The sequence below is a fragment of the Acomys minous genome (assembly GCF_964271855.1).
Source record: "Acomys minous genome assembly, chromosome: 20".
NCBI classification, from domain to species: Eukaryota; Metazoa; Chordata; class Mammalia; order Rodentia; family Muridae; genus Acomys; species Acomys minous.
In genome coordinates, this window is record NC_140502.1 from 1,131,111 (window position 1) to 1,156,015 (window position 24,905).

Here is a 24,905-nt window from a genome sequence, read left to right on the forward strand (position 1 = left end):
ACCTACAAAAAGAACATCATTATGGGCAGATCTGGACCCAAGGGCCTTTACTTAAACTACTTCAACAACCAAGGACAATAATGCAGTAAGTGTTGAACTGCTATTTGGATCAGACCAATGGACAGGACATTCTGCACAGTTGTGTGAATGGGAAATGACTCTAACATAAATTCTGGTGGCCCATATTTGACCACTTCCCTTTGTCAGGGAGGCCTGGTGGCATTCAGAGAAAAGATAAGAAGGCTACTAAAACACACCTGATAGGCTGTGACCATAATAGTGGGGGTAGGAAGTTCCCTTTTGTCTCAGACAAAGGGGAGGAAAATAGGGTGAAAGAAGGAAGGATGGAGGGATGCTAGGATACAAGCTAAGGGGAAGCAATTGAGATGTAACATGAATTAATTAATAAAATATAAAAATGGGATATAGACCAAAACAGAGAATTTTCAATAAAGGAATATCTAATGCTTGAGAAACATGTAAAGATATGATGAACATCTCTAGTCATCAAGAAAATGCAAATAAAAATGACTCTGATATTCCATCTTACTCCTATCCTAATGGCTAAGATAAAAAATTCAAGCGACAGCACATCCTAGTGAGGATGTGGGGAAAGAGGAACACTCCTCTGTTATTGGCACATCTGAAAAATTATGCAACCACATTGGAAAACCATCCGGTGTTATCTCAGGAAATTTGGAATAATTCTACATCATGATCCAGCCATACCACTCATGGGAATATACCCAAAACATGATCTACCATACCACAAGCACATTTGCTCAACTATGTTCATAGCAGCCTTATTCATAACAGCCAGAATGTGAAAACAACCTAGATGTTCCTCAACTGAAGAATGAATAAAGAAACTTAATTATTCATCAATAATAAGCTTATACTTAATTAATTGGTACAGAATTTTGTATGTGTTTTTATATATATGCCAAATAAGTTTAAGTTAACTACATTGACATAGAACTCAAATTTAGGATTATTCTTCAATATTATGTATAATTACTACTCTAATATGAGGTATTGTGCACAACAACTCAAGTAGAATACTAGGATTATTCCAATACCTTGAAAGTGCTATTGAAGGTTGTTTAGGATAATTGATACAAACTGTTAGTTGATCAAATCATTGTCATGTCAATTATAAGTCTATTTTTATCACAAGTATACACATGCAAGATTAAACAGATAAATATTATTCTATAGATACATAATGTGAAATTATTAGATAAGGTCTTCAAAAGCCTCAGAGACCCACAGAATATGACATTTAAAGATATTTTTATTAGTTTAAAGATTCTTTGACAACAAGACAGGTTAAACAATGGCAACACCTAACCTACCTCAAAGAAGAGGATGAACACCAAAGAACCTCCTTATGGAGATGGATTCAAATGCAACAAACCAACCACTGGGAAAAGGTCCTCATTTCTACCACAGACAAAATTCCCCCCAAAAGCTGGTAAGTCTGGATGGAGGCATAGTTGATGGCAAAACTCTGCCAACACAGGGCAAGGACATGCTCAACATCCTGACTCACAAATATTTATGTCAGGGATATTGGGCCAGAAGGCTGATGATGATAATCCAATGGTGTAGAGCATTTTGGCTGACATTTCAAAAAGGAAATTGTCTCAGTCACTTTTTCATTTTGGGAGCTGCTAACCTATACTTCCAGTTTATGTAGGTAATTAAGTTTAATTCCTCTTCAAGTCTCTGTATGGGGTTGAGGCCAGATAGTTTGATCTTCCAATTAATCTTAGTTGTTTAGGGGTTAATATGTTTTTCAGTTTACATAGATGCTATAAGTTGGTAGAGAGGAGATATGAATGATATTAATTTGCATTCAGAATTTTAGATGCACCAATATAAGACAGATGATTTCTTCAAGATTGCCAAATACAAGTAGCCAAAAACTATATATGTAACATTTTTATAAGTCCTGATTGTTCTTTGGTACTCATTGCTGTATGTAGTTTATTAATGTATAATAATATAACTGTATATGTAAAAAGAAATGTAATTTTAAAAGTGAAAAACAAATCTTAGTCAAGTTTTTTGTAATGTATTACTACTTTAAAAATGATGGAATTTTAATTACGTGCATGTATGTACATGTGTGTGTTTAATTGTGTATCTTAGTATATTGTTGTGTACACCTATGAGTTCACATAACCATGCTTTCCAAAAGAGGGCATCAGTTTGATTTCATTTTTGGAGGTATTGTTACAGGTGTTTGAAATAATCATTTTCTCAAGACATGACTGGATATTGAATCAGGTCCTCTACAACAGGAAGGCATACTATTAACTAGTAAGTGATCAATCCATCTGTTGTACCTTTTTATTTGTTAATGAAGACATTACTCTCTCTTCCAGGTCATATTCCTTTAACTCATAAATTACTATTAGGGGCTTTTTACCTTCCCCTTTAAGGGGAACATTGTTTCAACTTCATCTGTAAACAACAGTTCACTCCCGAAAACCACCTTGTATTTTATTTTCACTATTGAACTGTAATGAAAGCCATTCATTCATCCGAGTATTAATGAAAACTTTTAGTTTATTGTTAATTTTTTATATTAGAGTAAAAAAGCGTATTTTCACAATGTACACAGGCCAAAAAGCTAAATCTAATGAAAAAAGTTTAGCCCATGATTATATGGAAAGGTAGATAACATTAGTAGATATGATACTGACTAGCATCACCATTAGAAAAAAAAGTGTGACAATCAATCTAAAAACAAGTAGATATTGGATTGATATGCTCTTTGGTGGTTGTGCAGAACCATTATTTGTCAGTTGTAGTTCATATTATATAAGTTTAGGGCTAGTATTTCTTCCTGACCTTTGGGATAAAATTTCTTTCTGGTCTTAACAAAATTATGTGGAACTTAGGAAGAAAGATGCATCCAAGCATCCCTGCAGTGGAAGCCAAAATGGAGAAGATCTCCACAGCAACCATGACCTTGCCCTTGGTGCTATGATATACAGGGATGAAGCTGACCCAGACACTGCAAAACACCAGCATGCTGAATGTCAGGAACTTGGCTTCATTGAAGGTGTCAGGCAGGTTTCTTGCCAGGAAAGCCACAGTGAGACTTCCCATTGCCATGCAGGCCAAGTATCCTAGGACACAGTAGAATGCAGTAACTGAGCCCTTGTTGCACACAATGATGATATGGCCATGCTCAGAGTGTGCATCAATATCAACAAATGGAGGAGAAGATCCTAGCCAAATTGCACACAGAATTACTTGAAATAGGGAACAAGTGGGAATGATGTAGTTAGGTGCCCCTGATATCAGGATATACTTCATCCTTCTTCTGGGTGCTGTGAGTTTGAAAGCCAGAACTACAGTGATTGTTTTGGCCAGAACTGTGGAAACAGCCATGGTGAATACAATTCCAAATGTGATCTGCTGCAGGATGCAGGTGGCTGTGTTTGGACGCCCAAGGAAGAGCAAAGAGCAGAGGAAACAGAACATGAGTGATATAAGTAAGAGGTAGCTGAGGGTTTTGTTATTGGCCTTTACAATAGGAGTGTCATGATGCTTCACAAAGACCCCAAGAACCACAGCAGTGAATGCAGTGAAGCACAAGGCTATTAAGGCAAGAGCCATACCTAATGGATCTTCATAGCTCAGAAAGACCACAGCTTTGTCTATACAGTGGTTCTGCTCTGGGTTGGCATACTGTTCCTCTGGACACATCATACATTGATCCACATCTGATGAAATAAGGAAGGTTTTATTAGTGCAGCTTCAGCATTTTATTGATAGGACATTACAGAAGAATGGCTGTATGCACATTGAAATACTGATTATGTAATTTAATGTCATTGTTGCACAGTAATGATTTTATTTGATCATACTCACTCTCTTTAAAGAAAAAGCAATCATTTCTGTGTTTATTAAATTTTGTTGATGATATCATTTATAATGTTGTCTGTAAGTACAATTTTCTTACATCCTTCATCATTTTATATTCAAATAACTTAGACTCTTGAAATCATAACTGGTAAATTCATTAATGATGGTGTGCCTGACTGTATTTTAAAATCACTAATTCTGTACATTCATTGTCTCCTGAGGTCATTGTCTGTTTTATCACTGCTGCCTCTGTGACAGAGGGAAACTCTGTCTTCTATTAGAACGAGACCTGTTGTAAATTTTTGAGTTGCAATTCACTATCCCAAACACTCTCACATAAATGGAATGAGCAGGCTATATGTGTGGTTTTTATTTGTGTGTGTGTGTGTGTATGTGTGTGTGTGTGTGTGTGTGTGTGTGTGTGTGTGTGAATGTAGAAGTAATAAGAACTCTCATGAGTCTGAAATTTCTTGTAGTGATAAAAAGGATGTAGTATGTGAGAGTGAGAGTTGAATGACATATTAATATAATGTTAATGATTGAAAACTGAAAAAAATATTAAATAACACTTTTCTCATTTGTATGCTTATCTGGCCATAGAGACTAGGACTCCTGATAACTGTAAATGGGAAGCACCAACATTAAAAGTGAAAGTAGAAAACTCTGAACTAACTAAGCACTAAAACCTTTCATCTTGATCCCATTTTGTCTGGATCATTCAGCCCATTCCTCTCTTCTTTTAATCACGGAGACTCACACTCTGTGAGTGGACTTAAGGGTGAAATACATATGAATAAACAACATGAGCAAGATAACACAAGGATTCCAATAGTGGTACCCAAGATTTTTTTATATTGTCCTATAATACTCCTCTCATAAGTTGCAAGGTCCAGAATAGCAACTATAATATATGTATGTGAAATTCCATCCAATCATTGGATAATTGAAAAGAGCCATGATGTGCTTCAAGCCATTTCATTAATTTTATCTATAGGAATGCATTTATGGATAGATATAATTAGTGAATGTTTTTATGTACCTTAGCTAGTTGGCTCAACTGTAAAGAGAATATAAATATTTCTCAGAAAACCAGAGTCCCAATTCCAGTACTTATGTCAGGTATTTCAAAACTGCATGTATCTCTAACTGCATGTGTTTTAGTTGCCTCTCACCTGCATCTGCACTTGTTACCTGCATCCACCATCCCCTAAAAACATAAACCTAATTAAAGTGATAAAAATAACCTTGAGTAAATTTTGTGATATTTGTTAATAAATATGTAAATAGACTCCACTATTACTTCTTTTTACATTTAAAATAATTTCACTACATGTAGGTTAATTTGTGAAAATGTTGTATGTTGGAATGCATGTATGTAAGAAGCCATCTTCTAGGAGTTAGTTACCTACTCCTTCTACATGGATCTTGGGCATGAATTCAGGTCATCAGCCTTAGTGTCAAGAAATTTATATTCTGGGTCATCTCAATTGCCACTTTGCCTCTGGCATTCAGGAGGCAGGTGCAGGTGGATGACTGTGTATTCGAAGTGAGCCTGGTCTACAAAGCAGGTCCAGGATGGCCAAGGTAACATAGAGAAACCCACTCTCAAAAAAAAACCCACAAAACAAAAAAAACTTTCATTTAATTATCTACGATAACAGGCAAAATATTGAAAAATTATCCATTGGCTATTTGCATTTAGTCAGCTCTAAAGAAATAATTATTTGACTAATAATTCTGTGTAGGTGGGAATAACATTTTAATTTTTGGAAATAACTTATTTCTGTATAAATTATTACTAGCTAAAACATTACTACATTATTAAGTGAAAACTGTATATAAAATATTGATTACAAGAATCTTCATATTTCCTACATCATGTCTGAAGACGCATTCCCCCCATACCTAGAATCATATAACATCAGACATTGAAAATCTCATTCTTAGATTCTCATAATTATAAGGGAACTATTTCTCTTTATATTAATATAACAGAGAACTTATACTCTGTACTCAGCAGTGACATGACAGGATCTAGTTTGTATGAGGCCCTGTTCGGTTCTGCATGGAATCCTGTACTTATGCAATGTGCACAAATCATGTAGGGACACACATATATAGGCAAAGAGTATAAATAAATATTTTTAAAGACCCATGATTAGAATCTATTCTACATAGAGTTTTAGAAGAGATGAATCATTAAGAAAATCTATAAAATGCATGCAAACTGAAGTTTGATTATCAAAATCTTTTTTTGAGAAAATGTGATCCTCTGTCAATTGAAAATGAATCACAGTGTCCATAAACACAAAAGGGTTTATTGTTTGCTTTTGTTCAGGAAATTGTTAATATTTGTATTTCTACAAAGACTTACTTAGGAAAGTTATATATATTATTTGTTCTCTTGGTTTTTTGACAAGTTAAGTATCTCAGAGTGGGTAGGAGGTGATGATAAATGTGAAGGTTTCTGCACAGCACCAACACTCACTTGTCTCATTAGAAATTTCCATTTCTGGGCATGGGCTGCATTCAAAACAGCAGGTGGCCATTCCCTCTTTCCAGAATTTTCTGAATCCAGGACCACAGTCAGCACTACACACAGAGGGCAATATCTAAGAAAAATTAGACACATGCTGATGTCAGAATGTTTATCTACTTCTTCCATATAAATTATATTACTTGGTTGAGAATGAATAACCTTATTCAATAAATTGAACCTTATTCAATTCTGTGAACTGATGGAAAACATGTCATTTAGTTAATAGTATAGTGTCAAGCATAGAAATATATGAAAAGAAATTGATGAAAAATTGAGTTGCATCCAAACTGCTAGAAATGTAGTAACCCGAATTGATGGTGTGCTGTATGCAAGCACTTATAGAGACTTCACTCGCATTTTTTCTAGTTAATGATTGTCAAGTTGACACCAAGCACAGTAAAAATACAGAGGAAAATTACTTGAGAAATTATGTCCAGCAGACTAGACATTGCCTATATTTGTGAGGCATTTCATTCAGTGGTAATTGATGCATGAGTGACCATCCCACTGTGGGAGGTGCTCTTGCTAGGCAGGAATCTATGAGAAATCTAACAGAATAAGCCAGTAGCAGAGCTTTTTCAGGGTCTAGATTTAGTTCCAAGTGCAGAGATTCCTGCCTTGTGTTCCCTTGACAGTAATTTCTGTGATCCAAATCAACTTTTTCCTTACTTTACTTAGGATCAGTATTTAATCACAGCAACAGATTAGGACTGTAAGACTAAAAAACTCATGCATCAGGGAAATTTGTCCTAGAATCTCAGATACCAAACATGACCTCCAATAAATTGACAGCGTAAACTTTGACAGCTGTGTGTAAATAGAAACAGAGGTGAGTGGGCAAATCCTGGTTTACTTGTGGTGTAAAGTACTGAATTTCTGTGTATTGAGCTGGAGGGTGGAGTATTTCCTAAGGTGAACAGGCTCGACAGGGGCTGGAAATACAAGAAACTGTTGAATAAAGATCGTTTAATTAAATTTGAATTTTTTTGTAGTTTTTTAAGACAAGGTTTCTCTGTGTAGCTTTGTCTCTCCTAAAATCACTTTGTAGACAAGGCTGGCATTGAATTCATAAAAAACGTTTCAGTTAAAATAAAATGTTGAACATGAAGATCATTTGTATGACAATGAATATTGAAATTGGGGACTGCATGGACAATTGATCCATTTCTGCCTTCCCAGTCTGAATCCTTTGTTTTTTGTTGTGGATAAAAATGTGATTCTATAATTGAGTTGAATTATGTGTTGGATCAACCCTAATTGATATATGTATCTTGAGCTATGCTTTCATTCCAGGAATGAAGTCATGTTATTCTAACATGAAAGAGTGATCTTTCTCTTTTGTTGCTGTGTTTTTAGTACAATTTACTACAAATTATTCCGTACATATCCAAACTATAGATTATTTTTCAGTATTTTCTATTATACTTCATTACAATGCATTTCCACTATACTTATAGAACAGCTCTCTTCATGTATGTGAATGAGTTTTTGACTTTCCTATGGAGGCAAGAACATAAGCAATTCTTACTGCCTTTGTGTTTCCAATAGAAAATGTGAAAACTACCATTCAGTTATTATTTATACTTGTTTTTATTTCCACATGTAGTTACTGCAGGATTGATTCCTTTCTAATCAATGTTTTTCTTTTTGTCTTTTTAGTGTTGTTTTTATGTAGCATTGGAAACTTGTTCATGTTACTTATAATTATGAAAAAATTCTTAAAGTATCATTTGTAGTGCTGTTTCAGTGCATATGAATTTCTGTAATTGTGTTCATTATTGAACTTTGTTCTGTTTCCTTCAATTATGAGATCAATATATTGTGTATCGTAACTAACCTTGCCAGTTATGTGTCTAATTTTTTATTAATTTATTCTTGTTACATCTCAATGGTTATCCCATCCCTTGCATCCTCCCATTCTTCCCTCCCTCCCATTTTCCCTTATTCCCCTCCTCTATGACTGTTCCTGAGAGGGATTTCCCCCCCCCCACCATGTATGCTCATAGGGTATCAGGTCTCTTTTTGGTAACCTGTTATCCTTCCTCTGAATGCCACCAGATCTCCCCCTCCAGGGGACATGGTCAAATATGAGGCACCAGAGTTCATGTGAAAGTCATACCCCACTTTGACACATATCATTGTTACTCTCCACCGTTAAGAGCCTCCATGGTAGAATCTGCAATTCTTCATGTGCTGCTATTTTATGAATGGGGCTTCTATTTAGCGGCATTCCATAGCTTCCTCTTGGTACAAAGCAAATTTAAGTAATATATATCAAGTCTTGGCTCATTTTTTTATGATGGTGTATGTCTTTAATCCTAACACTCTGGGAGACAGAACATGGCTATTGCTTGAATTTTGAGACAAGTCTAATCTACGAAATGAGCCCTGGAATGCCAAGGCTGCAGAGATAAACCCTATCTAGAAAATCAAAACAAAACAAAGAAACAAGCAAACAACAACTAAAAACATATTAGATAAATTCTGTTGTTGAGAGTTTAGTTAGTACTTACATAAATGCTCTTTCTGTAAAGCCACAGATGATGTTTTATTTAAGAAATTTATAGTTACATTTTATTGGATATAATGTAGATGGCTTTTGTCTGTCCTTTTTCTCATATTGTGCCCCTGGTTTGTAAATTTGTTCTGTTCATCATATGCCCTTTGTATCCTCTGTATTTCATTCTTCTTTATTGTTTAATCTTCATCATTCTTTGAGCATTCTTACTCATATGTCTTGTTTTAAAGTCTTTGCATCCATTCTTCAACTTGAAATATTCTCTTTTTGAGAATATTGATGTTTTTATTTGATTTATTTTGTTGTTCTCTTACATGTTTTAGTTTGATTATTTAACAATATTTTGATTCTTCGTTGCATTATTAATTCAACTCTTCACTCAGTGTCTCATTGTATCCAAATGTTCAAGATCTCATTGTATGCTCCCAGAGGTGATTTGTGTTCTTGATTATTTGGGAACTCTCTTAAAATTATTTTTTCCTTTACATAATTTAAAATTTATTTCATGATTATCTTAATAGGATTCAATATAGCATGTTATCTTGCCCAAATCAATTAAAAACAAACTGATGCCCAAGAAATTAAAGATTCAAAGACATATATCTCACCAGTGGTACAGATGTAGTTAAAATATATACATAAATGTAGGATGAAGCTCAGTTATAAGCACTCATACAATTAGGTGTTGTCTTTAATGCTGAGTTGCAAAATCATTAAATTTTTTTTCAAATTTGATATCATTTATTCAAATTACATCCTGAATGTTACTACTCACTTGTATCTTCATCTTCCCATGCAATTTAACCCACCACTTTAGTTTCCCTTGGACCTCTCACAACAAGGGTCTTCCTCCCCCACCACATGGCCAAAGCATACCAGGTCTCATCCTAATACTTTCCTCCCCTTTTCTGTGTGCCAAAGGACCTCCCACCAAGGAGAAGTGATCAAACATGGGGAAATATAGTTCATGTCAGAGGCAGAGTCTGCTGTACACAGAACTGTGGAGAATGAGCTGTCCAATCTCTCATTCTTCAATACCGCTCTCTGCACTCCTCCAGATGCCACCAGGTGGCAAGTGCCAGCATCTGTGCTAATCTACCGCTGGGGGAAGCCTGTCATAGGACATCAATTTTGAGCTGATATCTTCTTATAAGTGAATGTATACCATGCATGAATTTCTAGGTCTCCGTTACCTCAATTTGGATGAACATGTTTAGTTCCACACATTTGTCTGCAATTTTGAAGATTTCCTTGTTTTTAGAAGCTGAGTAGGATTCCAGTGTGTAAATGTACCTGAGTTTCTTTATACATTCTTTGGTTGAGAGGCATCTAGGTTGTTTCCAGTTTCTGGTTGTTTTGCAAATATCTGAGCAAATGTCTTTGTTGTATAGTTGAACAACTTTTCTGTATATTCCCAGGAGTGGCATATCAGCATCTTTAATTATCATTATTCTCAATTTTCTGAGAAAGCACTAGGCTTATTTCTTTAGTGGTTGTACAAGTTTACACTTCCCCAACTAACGGAAGAATGTTCCCTTTTCCCCAAATCCTTGACAGCATTTACTGTCACTTGAGTTTTTTTTATTTTAACCATGGTGATGAGTGTAAGATTAAATGAGAAATGTGGTTTCATTAACTCTCCATGATAACCAAGAACATTGAACATTTTTAAGTGTGTCACAGTGTTTCATGTGGAAAAACAAAAAAACCAGAATACCTAAACTAATCCTGTACAATAAAAGATCCTCCAAAGGAATATCCATACATGATCTCAAGCTGTACTACACAGCAACAGGAACTAAAACATCATGGTCATGGCATAGCAATAGGGTGGTTGATCAATGGACCCCAAAAAAGTCCACACACATATGGACACTTGATTTTTGACAAAGCCAAATTTATTCAATGGAAAAAAGATAGTATTTTCAACAAGTTGTTGTGGTCTAACTGGATATCTACATGTAGAAAAATACAGTAGACCCATATTTTCACCGTGCACAAAAATAAAGTCCAAGTGCATTAAAGACCTCAACATAAAACCAGAGTCACTAAATCTGTTAGAAGAAAAAGCATGTTGGACTCAGTGGCACAGGAGACAATTCCTGAACAGAACACCAACAACTCAGGCCTTAACATCAACAATTAATATATTGGACATCATGAGGCTGAGAAGCATCTTTAAGGCAAAAGACACTGTCATCAGAACAAAGTGATAGCATACAGACTAGGAAAAATCTTCACCCATCCTTCATCTGACAAAAATCCAATATCCAAAATACATAAATAGCTCAAGAAAATAAACACCACCAAACCAAATAACCCAATTAAGAAATGAGGCTCAGAATTAAACAGAGAATTCTCAACAGAGGAATATCGAATGGTTGAGAAACACTTAAGGAAATGCTCAACATCCATAGTCATCAGAGAAATTCAAATCAAAATTACCCTGAGATTCTATCTTACACCCATCTGAATAGACAAGTTCAAAAACTAAAGTGGCATCACATGCTGGGGAGAATGTGGAGAAAGGGGGACACTCCTTCATTGCTGGTGGGACTGCAAACTTGTACAAACACTTTGGAAATCAATCTGGGGCTTTCTCAGAAGACTTAGAATTGGCATATCTCAAGACCCAGCTATTCCACTCTTTAGAATACACACAGAATGTGTTCCTCCACACAACAAAGACATACTCTCAGCAATGTTCATAGCAGCCTTATTTGTAATAGCCAGAATCTTGAAACAACCTAAATGTACCTCAGTCAAAGAATGGATAAAGAAATTGTGGTAGATTTACACTATGGACTATTACTCAGCTCTTAAAAGAAAAGGAATCCTGGAATTTGTGGACAAATGGATGGAACTAGAAATCATCATATTGAGTTTGTTAATGCAGACTAAGAAAGACTCACATGGTATATACTCACATATAATTGGACACTACCCCTACAGGGATATCCCCTGAATGTCTTCACTTAACAAGAGATTTGCATAGATGTGAGACCTACTATTAGGACTCTAGGTCAGAGAAGTACAGGAGAATAAAGAAATAGAATTTTCCAGAGGGTCCTAGTAATCTACAAGAAGAACATCATGATGGGCAGATCAAGACCCAGGAGGTCTTTTCAAACTACTGCACCAACCAAAGACAACAGATACAGTAAATATTGAACCTCTACTCTGATCTAGCCAAGGTACATGACATTATCCACAGTCATATGGAGACCAGGGACTGACTCTGACATGAACTCTGATGCCCCATATTTGACCACTTCCCCTTGATGGGAAGGCCCTGTAGCACTCAGAGAAAGACTAGAAAGGCTACGAAGATGAGACCTGATAGGCTATGACCATATGGTGGTGGCGGAGTTCCCCTTCTGTCGCAGACATACGGGATGGGAATAAGGTAAAAGAGAGCAGAAGGGTGGAACAGGAGAGGACAAGGACATGGATAAATTTTTAGAAGTAATCTGAATGAATTAATAATAATAAAAAAGAAATAAATATTTTTATGACCACTAGATATTAGGTTCTTTTATTTTGATGATGTTTATGGTAGTGTGTTTATCTGGTTTTGTTTTTGCTAAAGTGATGTAATCTATTTCCTCTGCTTTCTTTGTTTTATTTAGGCTCTTTGGTTTGGAGTTTTCCTCTTACCATCTTCTGTAGGGCTGGATTTTTTGTTTTTTTTTCCTCCTTTATTAATTTATTCTTGTTACATCTCAATGGTTATCCCCTCCCTTGTATCCTCCCATTCTTCCCTCCCTCCCAATATCCCCTTATTCCCCTCCCCTATGACTGTTCCTGAGGGGGATTACCTCCCCCTCTATATGATCATAGGGTATCAAGTCTCTTCTTGGTATCCTGCTGTCCTTCCTCTGATTGTCACCAGATCTCCCCATCCAGGGGACATGGTCAAAGGTGAGGCACCAGAGTATGTGAGAAAGTAATATCCCACTCTCCACTCTACTGTGGAGAGTGTTCTGTCCATTGGCTAGATCTGGGTAGGGGCTTAAGGTTTACCGCCTGTATTGTCCTTGGCTGGTGCCTTAGTTTGAGTGGGACCCCTGTGCCCAAATCTGCCTATCCTAATGTTCTACTTGTGGGCTTCTAGGACCCTCTGGGTCCTTCTACTTTGCCTTTCTCCCATGATTCTCTCATCTAGAGTCCCACTAGAATGTCCTCTCCTCTGTCGCAGTTTCCTGGTAAGTGAAGGCTTTCGTGGGACATGCCCCTTGGGCTAATATGCAGATATAAGTGAGTATATACCATTTGAGTCTTTCTGCTTCTGGGTTAACTCACTCATTATGATCATTTCTAGCTCAATCCATTTATCCACAAATTTCAGGAAGTCCTTGTTTTTAATAGGTGAATAGTATTCCATAGTGTATATGTACCACAGTTTCTTTATCCATTCTTCTATTGAGGGACACTTAGGCTGTTTCCATGTTCTGGCTATTATGAATAAGGCTGCTATGAACATGGTTGAGCAAATTTTCTTGCTGTGTGCTGGAGCATCTTCTGGGTATATTCCAAGGAGTGGAATAGCTGGGTCTTGAGGAAGCCCTATTCCCATTTTTCTGAGATAGCACCAGATATATTTCCAAAGTGGTTGTACTAGTTTGCATTCCCACCAGCAATGAAGGAGTGTTCCTCTCTCCCCACATCCTCGCCAGCATATGGTGTCGCTTGAATTTTTGATCTTAGCCATCCTGATGGGTGTAAGATGGAATCTCAGCGTTGTTTTGATTTGCATTTCCCTGATGATTAAGGAGGTTGAGCATTTCTTTAAGTGTTTCTCAGCCATTTGATATTCCTCTGTTGAGAATTCTCTGTTTAGTTCCATGCCCCATTTCTCGATTGGGTTATTTGGTTTGGTGGTATTTAATTTCTTGAGTTCTTTATATATTTTGGATATTAGACCTTTGTCAGATGTGGGGTTGGTGAGGATCTTTTCCCAGTCTGTAGGCTGTCGCTTTGTTCTCTTTACCGTGTCACCTGCCTTACAGAAGCTTCTCAGCCTCGTGAGGTCCCATTTATTAATTGTTGACATTAATGCCTGGGCTGTTGGTGTTCTGTTCAGGAAGTTGTCTCCTGTGCCAATATGTTCCAGGCTCTTTCTCATTTTTTCTTCTAAGTGATTTAGTGTCTCTGGTTTTATGTTGAGGTCTTTAATCCACTTTGATTTGAGTTTTGTACAAGGTGACAAATATGGGTACAGTTGCATTTTTTTACACATAGACATCCAGTTAGACCAGCACCATTTGTTGAAGATGGTATCCTTTTTCCATCGAATGGATTTGGCTTCTTTGTCAAAAATCAAATGACCATATGTGTGTGGATTCATATCTGGGTCTTCGATTCGATTCCACTGATCAACCAGCCTGTTGCTGTGCCAGTACCATGCTGTTTTAATTACTATTGCTTTATAGTACAGTTTGAGATCAGGTATGGAGACTCCTCCAGAGTACCGTTTATTGTACAAGATTGTTTTAGCTATTCTGGGTTTTTTGTTTTTCCATATGAAGTTCAGAATTGAACTTTCAATGTCTTTAAAAAATTGTGTAGGTATTTTGATAGGGATTCCATTGAATCTGTAGATTGCTTTTGGTAGGATGACCATTTTTATTATGTTAATTCTCCCTATCCATGAGCAAGGTAGATCCTTCCATCTTCTAGTGTCATCTTCAATCTCTTTCTTTAGGGTTTTGAAATTTTTTTCAAACAGGTCCTTCACTTGCTTAGTTAGAGTAACTCCTAAGTACTTTATATTGCTTGTGGCTAATGTGAAGGGTGTAGTTTTCCTAATTTCTTCCTCTGCAAGCTTATCATTTGTGTATAGGAAGGCTACAGACTTTTTTGAGTTAATTTTGTATCCAGCCACTTTGCTGAAGGTGTTTATCAGCTGTAGGAGTTCTCTGGTGGAATTTTGAGGGTCACTTATGTAGACTATCATATCATCTGCAAATAGGGATAATTTGACTTCCTCCTTTCCCATTTGAATACCCTTGATCTCCTTATGTTGTCTTATTGCTCTGGCTAGAACTTCGAGTACTATATTGAAGAGATATGGAGAGAGTGGGCAGCCTTGCCTTGTTCCTAATTTTAGAGGAATTTCCTTAAGTATCTCACCATTTACTTTGATTTTGGCTATTGGCTTCCTATATATAGCCTTTATTATGTTGACGAAAGTGCCTTGTATTCCCGATCTCTCTAAAACTTTAAACATGAATGGGTGTTGGATTTTATCAAATGCTTTGTCTGCATCCAAAGAGATGATCATATGGTTTTTTATTTTCATTTTGTTTATGTGGTGGATTACATTGATGGATTTCCGTATATTAAACCATCCCTGCATGCCTGGAATGAAGCCTACTTGGTCATGATGAATTATATCTCTGATGTGCTCTTGTATTCGTTTTGCAAGTATTTTATTTAGTATTTTTGCATCAATGTTCATCAGAGAAATTGGTCTGAAATTCTCTTTCTTTGTTGAGTCTTTGTGAGGTTTAGGTATCAATGAGACTATGGCCTCATAGAATGAGTTTGGTAATGTTCCATCCCTTTCTATCTTTTGGAGTAGCTTGAAGAGTATCAGTATTAGCTCGCCCTTGAAGGTCTGGTAGAATTCTGCACTGAAGCCATCTGGCCCTGGGCTTTTTTTGGTTGGGAGACTATCAATGATTACCTCAATTTCTGTAGGGGAAATGGGACTATTTAGCTTGTTTATCTGTTCTTCACTCAACTTGGGCAAGTGAAATTGATCAAGAAAATCGTCCATTTCCCTTAGATTTTCAAATTTTGTGGCATATATGCCTTCAAAGTAGGATCTTATGATTCTTTGTATTTCTTCAGTGTCTGTTGTTATGTCTCCCTTTTCATTTCTGATTTTGTTGTTTTCAATACTGTCTCTCTGCCTTTTAGTTAGTTTGGCTAATGGTCTGTCTATCTTGTTGACTTTCTCATAGAACCAGCTCTTGGTTTTGTTGATTCTTTGGACTGTTTTCTTAGTTTCTAATTTGTTAATTTCACCCCTGAGTTTGATTATTTCCAGATGTCTACTCCTTTTGGGTGTTTCTGCTTCTTTTTTTTCTAGGGCTTCCAGTTGTGTCGTTAAGGTGTTTATGTGCGATGCTTCCAATTTCTTTTTAAAGGCACTTAGTGCTATGAATTTTCCTCTTAGCACTGCTTTCAATATATCCCACAAATTTGGGTATGTTGTTCCTTCATTTTCATTGAATTTCAGAAACTCCTTGATTTCTTTCTTTATTTCTCCCCTGACCCAGGTGTCATTTAGCAGAGAGTTGTTTAATTTCCACATACGTGTAGGCTTTTTGTTATTTCTGTTGTTGTTGAATTGCAGTCTAAGCCCATGATGATCTGATAGGATACAAGGTATTATTTCAATCCTCTTGTATCTGTTGAGGCTTTCTTTGTGTACTATTATGTGATCAATTTTGGAGAAGGTTCCATGGGGTGCAGAGAAGAAGGTATATTCTTTCTTGTTTGGGTGAAAGGTTCTATAGATATGTGTTAGATCCATTTGACCCATGACATTGGTTAATGATGTTATTTCTCAGCTTAGTTTCTGTTTCAATGACTTGTCCTTCAGTGAGAGCGGGGTGTTGAAGTCTCCCACTATTATTGTGTGGGGATCGATGTGTGGTTTAAGCCTTTTTAGCAGATCTTTTACAAATGTGGGTGCCCTTGTATTGGGAGCATAGATGTTCAGAATTGTGATGTCATCTTGGTTGACTTTACCTTTGATGAGTATGAAGTGTCCATCCTCATCCCTTTTGATTAATCTTGGTTGAAAGTCTATTTTGTTCAATATTAAAATGGCTACGCTTGCTTGCTTCTTGTGACCATTTGCTTGGAATATTTTTTTCCAACCTTTTATCCTGAGGTAATGCCTATCATTATGGGTGAGATGTGTTTCTTGAATGCAGAAGAATGTTGGATCCTGTTTATGCATCCATTCAGTTAGTCTGTGTCTTTTTATTGGAGAATTGAGACCATTGATGTTGAGAGATATTAATGACCAGTTACTATTAAGAGTCTTAATTTTGATGTTGGTTCCAGTTGAGCGTTTGTGTAGTTGTGTTTTTGCCATGGTATAGTTATCTATTTCCTGAGTAGTTTTGATTGTGGCTTGACCCTTTGGGATGTAGTTTTCCTTCCAGTACCTTCTGTAAAGCTGGATTTGTGGATAGGTACTGTTTGAATTTAGTTTTGTCATGGAATATTTTGTTTTCTCCATCAATGTTTATAGATAGTTTTGCTGGGTAAAGTAGTCTGGCCTGGCATCTGTGGTCTCTTAGGGTTTGCAGGATCTCTGTCCAGGCCCTTCTGGCTTTGATGGTCTCTGCTGAGAAGTCGAGTGTAATTCTGATAGGTTTGCCATTAAATGTTATTTCGCCCTTTTCCCTTGCAGCTTTTAATATTTTTTCTTTGTTCTGTATGTTTTGTGTTTTGATTATAATGTGATGGGCAGTTTTTCTTTTCTGGTCAATTCTATTTGGTGTTCTGTATGCCTCTTGTATGTTTATAGGCATCTCTTTTTTTAGATTGGGGAAATTTTCTTCTATGATTTTGCTGAGAAGAGTTTCTGGGCCTTGGAGTCTGATATCTTCTCTTTCTTCAATGCCTATTATCCTCAGATTTCTTCTTTTCATGGTGTCCTTAATTTCTTGGATGTTTTGTGTCAGGAGTTTTCCAGATTTGGCATTTTCTTTATTGGTTGCTTCAAGATCTGTTATTGTATCTTCTAGACTTGAGATTCGTTCTTCCATCTCTTGGATTCTGTTAGAAAAGCTCAGCACTGTGTCATTCGCCTTCTTCTCTGAGGCCTCATGTTCTCGTTTTTCTTCTGTCTGTGTGTTTATCATTGAATCCATTTTCCTTTTCATATCTTGAACAGATTTTTTAATTTCTTTCATCTGGTTGTTTATATTTTCCTGAAAATTTTCCAGTTCCACTCTATGTGCTTCTTTTATGTCTCGCACCTGCTTCGCTGCTTCTTCCTGCATCTGATTTCGAATTTTATTTGTTTCCTCCATTAACATCCTCATTACCAAGGATTTGAGGTCATTTTCTTGTGTTTCAGTTGTATGTGAGTTCTCCGGGTTGTTTTCTTTGGGATAGCTGGGAACTGGAGACGCCATGTTGTTTTGGGGTTTTTTGCGAATGCTTTTACGCTGTCCTTTAGACATCTTGCTGTCTCTGTTTTTGTTGGGTAACTTCCAGAGTTGAGTGGAGGGAGTCTGGTGATAGATTCACTTGTTTTCTCACGATTTCCGTAGGCTGGAAGCCCTGATACTTCACTGGTGTGGATGGCAGGAGGTTATCCCTGTAGTTTTGGGCTCTCACCGCCAGTGATCCTCAGCTCCCCTTTGCTGTGGGTCCTGCAATCGTTCTGGATCTCTGAATGATCGTTGGGTCAGGCCAAGGTATCCACAACCTTTTGGGTCCCCTGCCAAGTCCAGCCAGGGATACTGGGCCCGAGCCACTCGTCAAGCTCAGCTAGTTTCTCAGGGCCTGAACCGTCTGCCACAGCAGGAGAACTGCGACTGCACTGAGCATGCACCTGGTGGAAGTGAGCGCTCCGCCCAGCTTGTGTCACAGCAGGAAAACCAAGGCTGTGCCAGCAAGCACCCAGGGTATAACTGAGCGCTCCGCCCAGCCCATGTCACAGCAGGAAAACTGCGGCAGCGCTGAGCAAGCACCTAGGGTAGAAGTGAGCGCTTCGCCAGGCTTGTGTCACAGCAGGGAAACTGAGATCACGCTGAGCAAGCACCCAGGGTAGAAGCGAGCGCTCCGCTCAACTTGTGTCGCAGCAGGAAAACCAAGGCTGCGCTGGGCAAGCACCCAGAGTATAACTGAGCGCTCCGCCCCGCTCGCGTCACAGCAGGAAAACTGCGTCTGCGCTGAGTAAGCACCCAGAGTATAACTGAGCGCTCCGCCCTGCTCACGTCACAGCAAGAAAACTGCGTCTGTGCTGGGCAAGCACCCAGAGTATAACTGAGCGCTCCGCCCTGCTCGCGTCACAGCAGGAAAACTGCGTCTGTGCTGAGCAAGCACCCAGAGTATAACTGAGCGCTCCGCCCCGCTCGCGTCACAGCAGGAAAACTGCGTCTGCGCCGAGGCGGAGCCCAGGGTAGAAGCGGGCACTCCGCCTAGCCTGCGTCACAGCAGGGGAGCTGCGCCTCGGGCAGAATTGCCCGCTGAGCCAAGCCAGCCTCTCCACAGCACAGCTCACTGAGCAAACCCAGGACTCCGGGCCAAACCGTCCGCTGAGTCCAGCCTAGGTCTCAAGGCACCACGCAACCCAAATCCTGTCCAGAGTCCCCTCTCCCGCAGCAACTCCCACCGCCCACCACACTAATCACCTCCACTAGAAGGCTCTGAGCCGCAAACCTCAGCCACCGCAGCTGGCGCCGCTGATGGCACTGCTGTCCCCACTGCCGCCGCTCTGATCCGAGAAAGTCCGCGCTCCTCCCGTGTGCAGGGGCAGGCAGGTCCTCCACACCCTGGTCCCTCCAAACCGTGGAGCACTTCTGCTGCCGTGGTGTGGGGACCTTGGTGTTCCTGGCTCAGAAATCTGTGCAATTCCCTGAATTGTTCGCTGGAGCTTTCAGACACGGTCCACACTGCTTGCCGCCATCTTGCCAGAATTTTAGTTCAGCCATAGTAGCAGGAGCAAATATCAACCAGCAACAGCAGCAGCAGGAACAGCAGGGGAAACAGCAGCTGCCCTCAACTCGAAGAGTGGGCTCTCACAAGAGTCCTCAGAATCCCAAACATACAGTATCCTCAGCTGACAAATAATCATCTCCATGCCAGAACAAGGGGCAACTAAATCATAGTCAGCTGCTGTAGACCATCTGAAGCAGTCCCAAATCTCATACCAGGAGAGCGGAATCAAGGCGCTGGCCACAGTGCACATTAGCTGCTATCCTGTGAGAAATTCAGGCCTGGGTCGATCTCTGTCTGCCCACCTGAAGCATACTGTTCTGACACAGCGAAGACACAATGCAAACAGGCTGAGCAGAGCGGACTGGATTTTTTGATGGGTACTGTTTTAAATTATTTTTTCATGGAATATCTAATTTTCTTCATCGATGGTTACTTAACATTTTATTTGGTATAGTAATCTGGAGTGGTATCTATAGACTCTTAGCATTGCAAAACCTCTGCTAAGACCCCTCTGGCTTTCATGGCCTCTGCTGAAAACTCACATGTGATTCTGGTAAGTTTGCAATTGTAAGTTATCTGGCCTTTTTCTCTTGGTGCTTTTACTGTTTTTTTCTTTGTTCTGTGCATTTTGTGTTTTAATTATTATGTGGCAACAGGATTTTCTTTTATAGTCTATGCTACATGGTGCACCATAGGTCTCTTGTATGCTTATAAGCATCTCTTTCTTCAAATTGCAGAAGTTTTCTTCTATTATTTTGTTGGCAATATAATTCTGGGTTTGGTTCCGGGCTACTGCTCTTTCCTCAAATCCTATTATTCTTAGGTTTCATCTTTTAATGCTCTCCTTGACTCCTTGGATGTTTTATGTCAGGAATTTTCAAACATTTTTTTGATGGTTTCATCAAATTATTCCATTGTATCTTCTACACCTGAGATTCTTACTTCCCTGTCTTGTATTGTGTTGGGGCTGCTTCTCTCTACAGGTTCTGTTTTCCTCACTAAATTATCTTTCTAGGTCATATAACCCACAATATAGTTTGAGATTGTGTGGCTATGCACAGGGCTGGGTTGAGTGTGTGTGTGGCTTTGGAGACCAGGCCAGTGCATATCTGTGCCTGGGATATTTCTGTGGATTAGCCAGGGGATCTGAGATCAGATCTTCCTGTTCTCCAAAGCCTTAGGGAAACAGTGATGTCTTTGTGTACCAACTTATGCAGCCTAATGTCAGGCCCACCCACCATACTGTGGACCCTGCTAATGAAGGGTATTACAGCTCTTGTCCCTTGATTCAGTATCTCTGAACAGACAGAGTACATTATCTTTGCTGCCATCTTGGAGCCTCTTATAATTATTGTTCACTGGTTGTTTAATATGCCATTGAACATTCTTTCATTTAATTCTATAATATTGCAGTTATGTTCTTTCTTTCCACATCTTCATATTTATGTTTATTTTTCTGCATTGTGATATGTATATGGGGGATCAGAGCATTGTTTATATTGTTTTGACTTCTGTATACTCTTCTAGTCGTCACTTATGTAATATTCTACTTAGATGTGGTTATAACAAATATGAGTTTTCCTTTCTTACTACAGAATTGTTATGTATTTCAGTAGCTACACCTTGAGTTCACATTTTTCACTTTAGATAGTCTTTTCTCATCACACTGAAGAGAATAATTTACCATACGTTTTATATTTTCTGAGAAATATGACATATCACTTGATATCAGAATTAAAGACATTCCTGAAGTTAAATCTTTTAAAATTCAATGAACTTTGAATTAGGTAATCTGAAATAAATACCTTAGCACCACCCACATCAGAATTCATACCTATAATATACACAGCATATAGCATGTGAAATTTCTTTTGTTAAAGCCACATTTGTACTACTATCAATCAGCCTCATATACAGAATTAAAAATGAAATCCCTATATTGGTTATATCAATAACCATACCATAATTCAGGACATTAAACAAGATTATTCTTGTGAAAAATTTCTTCTCCAGTGTATCACTCAGGGCAGGGGAGATGGCATATTGTCAGTAATAATTATTGCTCATGATGCAAACCGAACTTAGACATTGAAAACACATTTTCTGTCAAAACTCCATCTTAAGTTTCTAGGAGTCTGAACCACTTCTTGGCATCCATATGCATTACATGTGCCAGTATTGCATAAACATATGTACAGATAAAACATTCATTAAAAAGTTAAAGAAAATTTAATTTAATAAAAACCAAGTTTATAAATCTTAGAAAATCTAATATAGTTCATGAAAATTTAAATTAATATACATAAAAATTTAGACTTTAGAAGATCAATGAAAAAATAATTAAACAGTATTACATAATAAAATGAATGGTTTATATACTTTTTTTTACTCCATCTTTACAATAATCTCAATATCTTTGACATCTGTGCCAGAGGTCCAAAAGATATGGAAAGATTACTGTGTTGTAATAAAACTGGAACAGAGAAACTATTGATCTCTTTAGAGCAAGTAATATTAAACAGTATTAATAGACAATGTTGTAGTCATATTAAAAAGCAGAAAGACCTCTGATATTATAAATGTAACTGTATGGAAATGGAATGTTCAAAGAACTAATAAATATATCACATCAAAAAGCAAAAATAAGAAACATAGTAATATAGGACAATTTTTGATTCCTTACATGACAATCTATTTTATATCACTAATTTAGAATGTGCACACATGACCCTGTTTACTGGTGAGTCAGGTAAATCAGTACAATAAGTCCAAACCTACCTTTGTACTTCCTGTGGCCCACTCCATCATTTCTGCAGATAAATGGAGCTGTTGACCATGTGGAAAATATGAGCTGAAACTTGCAATCCTCACTTTAAATTCAAGACCTTGATGCAAATTGGAAACATAGAAAATGTCACATTCCTCCTGAAGTTTTCCTCTTTGGTTCATATTTACTCTGTCACCAACTGGATTTGTGAAGTGGATATTCCGCAGAATGTCATAAAGCTGAAATAGAAATAGCATACTGTAGTGCATAATCCCTTTCTTGAACACAGACAGTGTAATCTGACTTTATCTTAAAGGCAAATTTAATCAATGTATCCAGGAGCAAAAATTCAAGTAAAGCAACTGGATAAATAAAATTAATATCTCTATGATAATCTGGAGACCTAAGACATGGAGGCCTTCTGGGAGGGTATGGGAGTGAGTCTAGGTGAGACTTCTAGTAGCAAGGGTCATGGAGACTATAGAGGAGTCTTTGCAGAGGCAAGGGAACACCAACCAACCCAACAAAAATTCAGCTCAAAATTTACCCTGCCTATGGGAAATGCAAGGATATAGATAGCGGTGAGATTGAGGAGATGTCCAAACAATGCCTGCATCAACAGGAGACCCACCCCATGGAAGAAAGCCAGACCCTGACACTATTAATGATATTCTGCTATTCTTGAACATGGGAGCATAGCAAACCTTTTCTCTGAGACCCTACACATAGAAGTAGATGAAAACAGATGCTGAGATTCACAGCCAAACACAGGGTGAAGTGCATGAAGTCAAGTGGAAAAGTTGGGAGGAAAGAAAGAAGTATCTGGGAGTAACAGAGATCCACAAGTGGGCCAAAATAGCTAGCTAACCAGAGCCCAGAGGGGCTAGTGGAATTTAAAAAAAACACTGAGGATCATGCATAGACTTGACTTAGAACCCCTACACATATAAAGCCAAAGGGCACCTCAGGCTTCATGTGTGCCCTATCATAAGAATCGATCAGGATATGTCAGATTAAGACACAGTTGCAATCTGTATGATCACTACAACCTGGTGGAGATTCCTCACCTGGCCACAGGGAAGAGGAAATGCTAAGTCCTGATTCACTTGATGAGCTTAGATGAGTGGGTAAGAGGGCTCCTCTTTTCTGAGGAGTAGGGTAGTGGGGATGGAAGTAAGGTGTGACTAGGGGGATCTGATAGAAGAGCCTACCCTCAGGATATAAGAGAATAAATTAATTAATTAAATTTAAAACTTGACATAATGTTCCTGGAATTTTATAGCTCTCAAGCGTATACTACCAAACACAGAGACATATTTTCAGAACCAAATGTGATATGCAATATGAACACACACACACTGACACTGACACACACATAGACACTAACACACACACATACACATGTTACTACACATAGAGAAGTTCCTTAATCATACAGAATATACACACATATAGAAACACAATTATTTACACACAAATACACACACATTGTCAAACTTATATGCATACAAGCACACCCAGGTAGAGACACATACAGATGTAGAAGAATAAAAAGCATATTCCCATACATAGCCAGACAAGTAGTCAGGAGAAAAACGGATGAAGACAACCACATAGAGTGACACTGACAGACAGATAATTGATGGTCACATCCAAAATTTACAAATAGGCAGGAATAAAGACAGACATACATAAAGTGAAACACACACACACACAAACACAGAGAGAGAGAGAGAGAGAGAGAGAGAGAGAGAGAGAGAGAGAGAGAGAGAGACACAGATGTACCTATATGCAAGCACATTGACCAAAACACAAAAAAATACAGACTCAGTCACCTCACAAGTTCAATGACAAAAACACACTGAAAGGTAATTCAGAACTCGTTAATTTCTTTCTTTATTTCTTCCCTGGTGGCACTCAGAGGAAGGACAGCAGGTTACCAAGAAGAGACTTGATACCCTATGAACATATACAGGGGGAGGTAATCCCCCTCAGGAACAGTCATAGGGGAGGGGAATAAGGGGAAAATGGGAGGGAGGGAAGAATGGGAGGATACAAGGGATGGGATAACCATTGAGATGTAACAAGAATAAATTAATAAAGGAGAAAAAACAAAAAAAACAAAAAAATAAAAGAAAGACTCTTATTTCTTAAAAAAAAAAAACACACTGAAATATAAAGACAAACACAAACACGCATACAGAAAGCCATTGCTAGATTCAAAAATGTATATTAATTTCAACAGATAATTGGAAAGATAGGCAGGTGGAATAGAAACATCTGTACACAGCAACAGCAAAACCAATATGCAAAGAGATGCACAGCAACAGAAAAAACATACACAAATACAAAGTGATAAGTATAATTTTTCACATATGAAAAAAAATCTATGCACAAAATTGAATTCCGGCACTATTTCCTACGTAGTTACTCTGACAAAGCACATAAGGATATTTGTACCAACAGTGGTTGCTGAATCAGTTTTAAAACCTTGGGAAAATCAT

General features: G+C 37.9%; 1 protein-coding gene across 1 annotated transcript in view; it reads right to left on the minus strand.

The window, feature by feature from the left end:
* Window positions 1–2,841: 2,841 nt before the first annotated feature.
* The window catches only part of LOC311590825 (vomeronasal type-2 receptor 116-like), a gene marked incomplete at both ends in the record, with an annotated part of 49,508 nt that continues 27,444 nt past the window's right edge, over window positions 2,842–24,905 (minus strand). The window contains 3 exons of the mRNA XM_084770091.1: window positions 2,842–3,740; window positions 6,371–6,494; window positions 22,413–22,640. Of these exons, the coding sequence (XP_084626217.1) occupies window positions 2,842–3,740; window positions 6,371–6,494; window positions 22,413–22,640 (1,251 nt within the window). The remainder of the gene's footprint in view (window positions 3,741–6,370; window positions 6,495–22,412; window positions 22,641–24,905) is intronic.